At 43.3% G+C, this 11,348-nt stretch overlaps 1 protein-coding gene across 1 annotated transcript in view; it reads right to left on the bottom strand.

Annotated features, from left to right (window-relative positions):
- Positions 1–392: 392 nt before the first annotated feature.
- Positions 393–11,348, bottom strand: part of MSN (moesin) — a 48,091-nt gene continuing 37,135 nt past the window's right edge. The window contains exons 3-13 of the mRNA XM_082488117.1: positions 11,037–11,132; positions 10,245–10,519; positions 9,695–9,778; positions 9,194–9,340; positions 8,620–8,716; positions 7,344–7,507; positions 6,776–6,906; positions 5,945–6,105; positions 5,325–5,417; positions 4,674–4,907; positions 393–3,627 (exon numbers count right to left, since the gene is read on the bottom strand). Of these exons, the coding sequence (XP_082344243.1) occupies positions 3,463–3,627; positions 4,674–4,907; positions 5,325–5,417; positions 5,945–6,105; positions 6,776–6,906; positions 7,344–7,507; positions 8,620–8,716; positions 9,194–9,340; positions 9,695–9,778; positions 10,245–10,519; positions 11,037–11,132 (1,647 nt within the window). The 3' untranslated portion in view covers positions 393–3,462. The remainder of the gene's footprint in view (positions 3,628–4,673; positions 4,908–5,324; positions 5,418–5,944; positions 6,106–6,775; positions 6,907–7,343; positions 7,508–8,619; positions 8,717–9,193; positions 9,341–9,694; positions 9,779–10,244; positions 10,520–11,036; positions 11,133–11,348) is intronic.

Genomic DNA, 11,348 nt, shown 5'->3' with positions numbered 1-11,348 from the left:
CCTGGCCACCCTCTGGCACGTCAACCTGGTCATGGATGCACATGGGCCTGGCCATGGCCCAGCAGGCACTCACCAGTGGCAACTTCCAACAGCTCTTCTTCCTCCATTTGACTGGTCCATTTGGAAGTTAAACACAATATAAATTTATACTCAGTGTCTGCACAAAGAAATGTGAATTCTAGTACTGCCTCCAGTCAGACAGCTTGCAGGACTGGGGAAGGGGAAAGGGATGTTACTCAAGCAGTTGTTTTTCAGGATGCAAGTAATATCTTCTCATCTGCAACAGTGCTACAAAGCTGACCCCTCAGGAACCACGTGGAAGACCTGTTTAGCTTGGAGACGCAGCACTAGAGTCAAAGCAAGACTTAAGTAACCAGCCAGACACCATCTGCTGAATTTCTCTGAATTTTATTGGCACTTTAGGAAGAACAGAACATGGATTTTAACAACTCCTCCATAAGGAAAAAAATGCCTTAACATCAAGGTTCTCTCTGTCGATAAGCACATGGACCCATGAATTACTCCACATCCTTAAGGAATTGATGTTTTATTATAATCCAGTAAAAAGACTGGTCAAAAAAACTCAACATAATTTACAGCAACAAAAAATAAAACAAGAAAAAACAAGCCAGGCAAACATTTGATAAAGTACTTCCCTCCCCCAACCCCCCCCCAAGAGGAGTAGTTATCCAATTAAACTGGAACATGGAGAGGAAGAAGAACAATTCACTGTATTCTAACAAATAAAAAAACATGTCTACAAATCTCACTGTAATACTGAAAGCTTCTTACATTAGTTTTCTTGCAAAATATCATTTCTTTACAATACAGTATACATTTCCAAGGGAATGAGGACCATAAACATATCCTCTATCCCATGACTAATATTTTCTAATTGTGCATAGCTAGAAGTATTGAAATCAAATATCATTAGATACCACTGGAATATAATACTGGTTAAGAAGAAGGCAGGGCTGAAACAACTACAAAGAGTTAGGTGGACTCACTGGCACAAGCCGTTCTATTCCTATATTGGACCATTTGGAATCAGAACGGTTAAAAAAAACCCTATAAAGAGAAGTCATGCCAGCATCATAATACATGAGCTCAGCAGTGTTGTGTGACCCATCAAAGCAGAAAAGGTTTACTGGTTTATTTGAACACATATTCCAGGCACCATACATCAGCTTGTTAGGAAATTGTTAAAATGTAATAAAGACTTTTCTCCCCCCTCAAAATGCATCGATAGTTGCCATGGACAGAGCAAAAGAGCTGAGAACCAGCTTTAAAGCACCAAAAACAGAAGTGTAAAGGTTGTCTGTTCCCCCAGTAATGAGACTCACATAGAGCCAGTGCCAATAACCCTTCTGTGTAGAAATATGCAAATCAGTTCTGACAAATTTAACTACAATCTTTCATTTGTGACTTTCAAAGTACTGAGGCATGTGGTTTTGGCCAACCAAAAGCTTACCATGTTGTGTGCCCCCCAAAAGCGTACTGTGCCCAGGGGAGAGAAGGGGTCTCCCACGTGACTTATCTGGATGTTTAGAAGCAACACACTAAGCTATGCTCCTAACAGAGGTTGGTTGGTATTTGTATGGATCACCACACAGACTTGTATTGCTTCCAAAAAATAAGATAATACAGCACTGGTAAGGCTGTTTCCAGCAGCCCAAGGAATTCTTGGGGAAATACTGCAGTTTATTAACACTATCATGAACATTTCTTTTTGGCACAGTCCCCCTTTACCTTCCCCATAGAGCAGGGAGCAGACAATGCTCTAGCATTCAGATGTCTTCATTTTATCACCACTAGCAGTGACCCATACAAAGGGGGAATCCACAAAACAGAGAAAGTCACAAGATTTCGGATCATGCCAGGCAAGAAAATAAGTGACAGGCTAGCCTGATGACAGGCTAATCCAAGGAGGGCAAAGCAAAAGGAGGACTCCATTGTAGGTGGAATCCATTTTTTAAACAGGCCTCTTCTGAAGGTTAATATTTCCTTCTGTGAAGGATCAAGGCAAAATCCAATTCAACCCTGAGCATACATGGCTGTTTCCTCCCCAGAAATAGCAGGAAGGATCCTGGGTAGCTGCAGCATGGATAGCTTGGAAGACAGGAGGTGATGGGTATTACAACAACTGGTACAAATGGCTCTCAGGACCAGTCTCACAACCGCTAGTGTCCCATTTTGAAGAGACAGAGCCTTCTGTTCTCAAAGCTGCAAAGGGGCAAAGCATCCTTCTGGGGAAGGAAAAGCACTTGAGCCAGGGATCTGGCAGAATGCGAGTGAGCATTAAGGCAGCAATTGGACAAATATCTCAGGATCCTCTCCCCTCAAATGCTGCTTGAAGCCAGGAAGACAGATGCAATCTTGTACATGACCCAGATACAAGAGTAGTTTTTGGTCCCCAGCTGCTGATCCACTTTTTATGATTGCATCTAGTTTAAACTAAAAACATCTGAGCTACAGTAGATCTATACACAGTCATAAGGCACCAATGACTATGTGCTAAAAAGGCCTCTTATGGAAAAACCTGAAATCCTGTTCACATGACTAGAAATGTACTGGTTCAGCAAGGGAAAATACAGCTACAGGAATTTTTAGTCTTTTATATTTCTACCTACCCCTTTAGGTTTCCAGTGGCAAACCCAAAAAGGAAGGCAGTGTTCTTTAACTACCTCTGCCTGACTGGTCACATTCAAGTCAGACAAATGACAGCAAACAAAGCCATCTACCAGAGACAAAACTTCTGGAAAGCAGGGAAGCCGAGGCTCCAAACCTCACTGCATCAGTGAAATATTCCAAAGGCCTCCTCATGATTAGGAAATTCAAAGTTCCATTGTTAAACAACAAAAGGTAACAACAGCAGGAACACCAGAGAACCTGTTTGGTCTGCTTATGTTTGAAGGACAAAAGCTTTGGTCTTTTAGAAAGAAAGTCCATATTCTACCTCCCACCTTTCTTCCTAAGCTCCAGCCTCCCCTTCTCAACTACATGATTCAGACCCTGTATGAAGTCAGAAACTCAGACCCTGGCTACTAAGCTTAATACTGAAGCTTGCGCAAGTTAGTAGGAAGGCACAGTGTCAAACTGTTAGCACTTTACTGTACGTAAGTCAGTAGAAGTATCTGCTGGCCTCCCCACCCAACAGGAGAGGACAGCAACACAGCCACTTCAGTAAGCAATACAAAACTAAATGCAGTGAGACTTTATCCAAAGCCAAACAATTTCAGATTTGCCCCCATATATGTGTTTGCTTTCCCAAGCCACCCCAGGAAGATGTAAATACTATTCTTTCTTCTGTTGCTTAACTCCAGCATTTGCCCAAAACTCGATAAATAAGACCATGGTCACTCTTCTGTAGTGGTTCCAGCGTAGCACGATTACGAGTGAATGATGGGAGAGGATGGGAAAGAGGGGAGAAGAGAGTGCAGGGCAGCAGGTGCAGGGGAGAGTTTACATGGACTCAAACTCGTCAATGCGCTGCTTGGTGTTGCCCTGCCGAATCTGACGGAGGGTCTTGTACTTGTCTCGGCCTAGACGCATGTTCTCAGCATGGATCATATCATTGGCTGTCTTCTTGGTTTCATCCCGAGCATTTGCCAGCTCCGAGGAAAGAGCCTTTGGAGAAGGGGAAACAGCAATGTGTTAGCACGTGCCAGAGACTCAAAGCTGGACAAGGACAAAGAGGTTCCTTGCTGATCCTCCTAAAGGTTCGATATCCATGGAGACGGGAAACAGGTAAGCCTGAATATTTACAGTTCTGGGCAACCATCTCTAGCTGACCCTGCTTGAGCAAGGAAGTGGGACCAGATGATCTGAAGAGGTCCCTTCCAAACAAAACAATTCTGTGATTCTGTGGAAGTTGTTAACATTTTCCCCTAACATTTGAAGGTAGAAAAACATCAGGCAATCTGTCACCCTATCTATCTTTGCCTAGCACAGTAAGAAAGACTGTCTCCAATGTACTTCAGAAGAGTCAAGTGGAGAGATGCCTACAAACAACAGAGGTATCTTGCAGAATTTGAACAACTAGTCTTCTGCCACAAAAGAAACTTGCTGCAGAAGATAACGTGCACCTCTGTCATTCTGCCTTTGTGTAACCATCACGGCACGATGCATCAGGCTTTGCTTGTTCTGCAAGTCAGGCAGTTAGCACGCAGTGTAACAAAATGCTTGGAAGGAGTCAACAACAGAACACTGGAGTTCCTTACAAGAAGGTGGTGCAGCACTGCTCCCTCCATGCTGAGCCCTAGTGGGCTGCTTTCAGGGTTTTGCAATGCAACCCAGTCAGACAAGACAGTTACAGACAGCTGCTTGACAGGAACTGGACCAAGTTCTCTGATTCATTGCAGCCAGGGCTATGAACAGCTGTCAGATGGCTGGCAAGACTCACACAAGCACACTACGTATGACAGATGCTGCTTTCTGGCACTGCTTGAAAGTACTTCACTACTTCCAGTGAAATGGAAGTCAAGTGCCAGGAGACAAGATCTGCCTCTCTGCTCAATGGTTAAGCAGCTATCTGGCAAGATTATGATCACCCTTCTTTCCACCCGTCCCTTTTTGTTTTTTAAATACCAGTAATACCTCCCTGCTGCAATTAATGGCAAGGAGAATAGAAGCAGCACCCAGACACATGCCCTTCTCTGCTGCCAACTTCTTACCTTCAAGTGTTTCTGGACCCGTTCATTCTTCTCTGCTTCAGTGGTGCGCTCCTCCTCACTGCGGTCCTTGATGGTGGCCTCTGATCGTAGCTCAGCACTGGCTTCTGCTGCATTCTCATCCTGCTCATCATCATGCTCATTCTCAGAGTGCATGGGCTCAGTGACATGAGGGGTGCTCATGGCAGTCTTCAATTCCTCTTTGGTCTTTTCTAGGTCCTCCTGCACCATCTGTGCCTGCAGCAGGACATGCCACAGTGAGTCAGTAAGGATTATACTGAGTGCATGAGACTTCTCGCAGAAGCGTACAGAGCTTATTACAGCAAAACTTGCACTCTTGCACACTGAAGTGGTATGTTCCAAAGCTACTCAGCCACAATCATTTGCAAAACTTTCTGCTGGCTAACACTTCAGAGATTTAAAGAATGGTTATAATTCATGGAAAATGGGCTACAGGCCTAATTATTCTAACTCCATGTAGAAATATTTTGACTAAGCACTCATTCCACCAAGAAAAGCAAAGCTGGGTATTTACAACGGCCTCGAGCTTGCGAACACTCAGTCTAGAGTGGTATCTAGTACAGTAGTTTAAGTCACAACACAGAATGAAGAGCACAAAAAAAAGTACTGCCGTTTGCTCAGATTCTGCTTTACCTTCTGTTGCCACTCCTGGGCCTCGCTCTCTTTCTTCTGCCTGGCCAGCTCCAGCTGCGTGATCCTAGCTGTGAGTTCTGCCATCTCAGAAGCCTGCAAGAGAAAGGCTTTTAACAGGGACAAAACCAAAGCACTTACTAACTGAAGCATTTAGTCCAAGTCCTGAACAAAGACAGTATCTCTAACATCTTTGCAGTAAGGAGAAAGCCTTCCTGTAAACTTCAGTCCCACCGATATCTCAATGATGCAACGGAAATGCAAACCAAAAGTTTGGGGTTTTGTTGTGGGGTGTTTTTTTTGTTGTTTTGTTTTCCCCATCTCCTCCAAACAGAGCTACAGAACTCAATTATTTGAATCCAAACCAGAGAAAGCAATTAGCGAGCTCTACACTCTGTTCTCAACATCACATACAAATAAGTTAAAAAAAGACAAAAAGCACAACAATTCAGATCTACTGTAACAATACACTTGTGTTTAGGTATAAGTTCATCTGCTTGAGGCTAAAAATTAAAGAACTAAACTACACTTCCTCATTATACTCATAGCATGGTTTGTTTCAAGAGCTTAGATGCTTACCCTGTCACTATTTTCCCTACCTGATTTTCAGCTCACCCACTTACCAGCTGTTCCTGGGTCTTTTGTTGATCATGGGATGCTTTCAATAGGGCCTCCTTTGCCTCTTCTGCTTCTCTACGTTCTTTAGCCAGTTTCTCTGCTTCCTCCTGAGCTCGTTTTCTCTCCTGTTCCAGCTCCATAGCTCTGCGGGTCTGTTCTTCCAGTTCTGAAAGAATAGGGGAGCACATTTGAAGAGAGATCAAGTAAAGAATGGCCAGAGAGAAGAAAGGTGCCCTTACACCTAAGTTCTGGATGAGGGTTCTCCTTCAGAGGGACAGGTAAAGGAGAGATGCAAGCAACTGTCCCCTTTCCTCTCCTTCACACTGTAAATGGAGCTAGACTAAGAGCCAGGCCTGTTCCAAGCTAACAGATCCCTTGTCCGATTGATTTGTGGGAAGTACCTATCCCAAAATGACAGCCTTAAAGGCAGAGAAGCATACAGCATATTGCTCGGGCAACACCACTCTAACACTGGCCAAGCAATCCGATAGTAATCACACCAGAATACTGGCTGGTGTGACCCCTGCTACACTTTGATTTCTTCCTCTACAGATGTGCTGGGATAAAGCTTCCAGCCAGCACATGAACAACTGCAAAGGACTCTCGCTGCCAGAGAGGCATCTTGGCTGCCACCCGTCTCTTTAATGCTAGTCCTATTTCAGCGCTGAATATGGAAGGCTTACATTCAGCTTCAGAAGGCTAAACCAGGGCTTTAACACCAGATATCACACATTATTGGAGAGCCAAATGGCTCACAGTTGCTCACAGCTTTACCACTTGAACCCTTCTCACTCAGACTATGCATCTAAAGGAAATACTAGAGCATTTCCTATTACCTTGCTGTGCTTTCTTGGTTTGCTCCTCAATCTGCTTGAGTCTCTCCATTAGCTCCTCCTTCTCACGTTCAATCTTCTCCTTCTCCTTTTCTGCCAACTCCCTCTTCTTCTTCTCATTCTCCAGCAGGGCTCTGATGAAGGGGAAGTCATAAAGAAATTTCAAATTAACAGCTACTCAGATTAGAACACTTCCTAGTAAAGCCATGAGCACACAAGAAATGTGCATTACAGCACTCGGCTGATGAGTTTTACTCCAGACATGCCCCTTTATAGAAGCTCTGCTTGCATCTTAATGGCAAGTTCGTAATAGCAGTGTTATAAAGGAAATCTTCTTATATCAAGATCCATATTAGTCCCATTAAATAGACAGACCAATCTTTAAGAAAGTGATGGCGGGTCACATATGTGATGAGTGCCATTTCCAACATCCCATCAGATCTACTGAAGCAGAAAGCAGTCTGCTTTATTTTTGGTTCAAGCAGATTAAGGTGCTCCCAGCAATTTATCTAGCACATGATGCTATTGTGCAGTGATCGACCAAGTCCAGGCTACTCAGAACCCTACCAACCTCTCCATCTGTTTCTGGTGCTTCTCTTCCCGTGCCTGTGCTTTCATCTGCTGCACCTCAATGGTATCTGGTTTACGCCTGCGCATGTAGAGCTCATGGTTCCCCATGCAGAGTGCCAAGATTCGTTTGTTAATCCGTAACCGAGGGGCATAGAATACAAAGTCCTTGGGACAAGAAAAAGGCAGCATTAGACCTGTTCTTTCAACATAAGGAAACCCCTGTGTATGCAATATGCCCCGAGACCCTAAGCTTTCTAGAATTCCCAGACAGCTTTTCTTAACAGTGTCTGTTTATCGGTGGTGGTAGTTAGACACCTATCTTTCAGGAATTAATTTCAACCTGACAAATACACACAGGGCAGAAGCGCCCAACTTGTTACAGTGTGCTGGGTTTCATTGTAAAGCATCCCTAACACATAGGGTACACAGCAACTTAGCTTCACTGTTTCATTACACACAGCATCAGGGGCTGGTTTACCAGGCACACTGAAACTATGACTTCTCCCACCTTTCCTCCACTTAGTTATTTAATGCAATAGTCTGGCCGGCCACATCAAGTGTAATGTTTTGTCTTATGCCAGAAAGTGTTAAACATTATATCCAATGGACATATAACTTTCTTATGTTAAAACAAAGTAATTTGTTTTAAATTAATTTACATTTTAAATTAATTTTAAAACAAAGCAACAGTAGCAGGGAAATGCTTCCAAGCAGCAATTCAACAAGAACAACCATAAGAACAGAAGGTATCAGCTGACACAGGAAATTAGTAAGCCTTAAAGATGAAACCAATTACGTGCATTATAAATTTGCAAGAAAAAAACCTCCTAGTGTACCCTCAAAATGACCTGATATTTCAGTTTCAAGTAAGGTGAAAAACTGCAAAAGACCATCCCACACACTATTAAAGCCAAGAGACTGCAACGGAAGCATTCAAAGGTAACACAGGTGCCTCAGACCCCTAATTGTATTATCAAAGAATCTGAACCATCTTAGGAGAATCGGAAACCCTAAGCAAAGAGCTTCTCCCTGCCACTGACTTTGAGCAGCTTAAGGTTATATTGAACAAGTTTCTACCCTCCTAGCCAGAAACAACCCCAACTATCACCTCACTGCCATTAGACACATTCTGTGCTTACTGCCCTGAACAGATCAGGTAGTACAGCACTGCTTAAGTCAGCATTGCCATTATTGATGAAAAGATTTTGTGCAATAAAAAACAAAGCCAGATCATTCAGCTAAGATGCCAAAAGTTTAATTTAAATGTTACTTCTTACTGGTGCTTTCTTGTCAATAGGCTTGATAACAAATTTCTTGTCATTGAATGAGATATTTCTGATCTCACTCCAAGGGAATCCAATTTTCGGTGTTAGCCTGCAGAAACGGAAAGTAAAAGGAAATAGAAGAGCCCCAAGTCATTCCAAATTCTTGACTTACAATACAAAGCTCAAAATTCTACCAAATCTGCCCTCACATCTCAGTACTCTTATGTTGACTGGAATCAGCAAACAAAATTAGTTATGCAAATGAACTATAAGCATAAAAAGCAGCTTTTCAATCCTACTCTTTTTCTTTTTTTAATGGAAAAGAGAACTGGAGAGAGAATGCACCTGTGGCAGGAAGACTAGGGATCAAGTAAAACTAGCTTGATAAGATTTGCCAATTTCTTGTATTTTTTGGTCCAGAGCAGCAGGTTTTACGGATCATTCTGGCAATGTCAAAAATAGAGCTAAGAATGATATAGATATTGTAGAGTTTACTTAAAGACTTGAATTCCAGAAAAGATTAATTTTGAATGCCTTTATACTGGAAAGGAGCTGAAGGCAATGATGAGGAGAGGGGGTTTATTACCTGTCATTCTGCTCATAAATGTTGAGTCCAAGAGCATCTACACCTAGCCAGAGTTCAGAGCCCTTCTTGTTCTTAATGCTGAAGTAGTTCACACCATACATTTCCAGATCCTGTGCAATTTTCAGGTATTCCAAGACAGCATCTTCTCTGCAGTGTGCAAAAAGAAAGCAGATATTCCTTTTTGAGCCTATAAGCCATTAGAGCAAGAAGGTGCTGTCTTCCTACATGGGCGAAGCAGCAACAAGCTGGCAAAGATTCCAAGCATCACCGTAGTAGATAAACAATACACTCTGCAAACTCAGTTTTGTTTTACTAAGAGCAGCTAGCTGATGTGGACTAGCAAGGGCAGAGGCATGTGAACCTAGTTACTCTGAGCAGAATCACCTGAAGAATGCCAACTCATCCTGAAGCGAGCCACAGATTTCTGTATGCATTCACACATTACACACTAGCATATATCAGACTACTTTACATCCAGCAGTTTAACACTGCATCTGTTACCTAATCATTCCTCGATGTTCCTCATGCCACACCTGGATCCTCTCCTCCCACTGGTCCTTGTTAAGCTTGTGCTGCTCCAGAACTCTAGAAACAGTATATGAGACGTTTGAGACCAGCCACTGCATCTATGTACACAGTCACATCACTCTTGAATAACACTTCATTAAATACTCCATTGGCATCACAGTTCCCCAACAAAAATACTCCCGGAAATACAGTTTTATTGTAAGACTAGCTAGAGACACACTGGTTAGTATTCAGACTTTTGACAAATGACAAGTTTTACTCAGTTATGCTTCTCCTTATAGCATTACACTTTTTTTGTTTTGGAGCTGCTCTCGCTGTTTCTGGTTAGCGTTTCTTCAGTAGCAACAGGATGTTTAAGACTCAAGCTCCTAATTAAGTGAATACTGATCCCAAGCCTCAGAGAGGCACCAGGCTATATTTTATTCTGACCACTCCAAACAAGACACACCCCACCCATCAAAAAAAAAAAAAATCCTGAAACCTTAAAGGCAAAGAAGGTCTGAGACTACCCAGGTTCAGTTACCTCTGTGGGAGCAGTTTGTCACTAGCAAGGTAGCCAGACTTGTGCACCTCTTTGTTGAAGTCTCCATATTTTGACTGGACGGCATAAGAAGCCAGAAGGACGGCTGTTTCTGGAGGGCAATAAATGTCATCATTCAGAATTGCCTCCTTCACTTGGAGGAAGAAAAGGCGCTGCGTGATGTCCTGGATCAGCTCTTCTGCCACATCCTCTGGGTAGAACTTGGCACGGAATTTGAAAAGCAGGGGGCTTTCTTTGCGTACATCCTGTGCTGTCACCTGGAACAGAGTTACCAGATTTTATAGCTTACCCACCAAGTGAAGGGGAACAGGTTTGCGAACAGAAAAACAAGCGTGCATTAGAAAAAATTCTCCCTTCCAATGCAGAAGTGAGTGGGCAGAAAAGCAATTCCTTACTGCTAAATACCTCATCACTTCTCCCCACAGGACTTCTGACAAACCACTAGTTATGATCAGTGCTAGGTAAGTTACTTTCCAGGTTTCTCTCCAACCAAGATGCTTATATGAGCGCCACATTAGCACGTTACTGGGAAGGGTAACAGATCTGCCTGGATAACAAACAGGGCTAGATGCAGGAGGACCAGGTCAGGCATCATGACTCCTTGTACCTTGGGGAGGGGGTGTGTGGACTGAAGGAAAGCAACACCAACTCAGTAATCTTGCAGGCGTGTCCAGGGGCAAGAAGAGATTACTGACAGAAATATGGAGACTGAATTTGACCCTGCCCTCCAAGAGAAGGGAACCCAGAACAAGTGAAAGCTTGGAGCAAACATACCTTTTTGTTCAACTTCAGCCATGTTGAGAAGCCCTTGGTGTCCTGATACTGAAGTCCAAAAAACCAGACCTCTCTTAGGCCAATTGTCTTGACAACCTGGAAGAAAGATGATTAGCAAGAGCCCCGGGCAGATGGGTTGATCTTACTGGTGGCAGAGAACATGTTAGGGGTAAGGTCAGACACACACGAATATGATCAGTGCCCTAACCTTCTGCCTCCCTGGCTACAGTGCACATACAAAGATGACAGGGCATCTGAGGGGTCTGAAGTGGGAAGTGTATTGTGTTCTTCCCTCTCCCTCCTATTTTTAAG

This window comes from Vanellus vanellus (genome assembly GCF_965231255.1).
Source record: "Vanellus vanellus genome assembly, chromosome: 10".
NCBI lineage: Eukaryota > Metazoa > Chordata > Aves > Charadriiformes > Charadriidae > Vanellus > Vanellus vanellus.
Note: the sequence above shows the minus strand (reverse complement) of the source record. Positions and strands in the feature narration are given on the sequence as shown.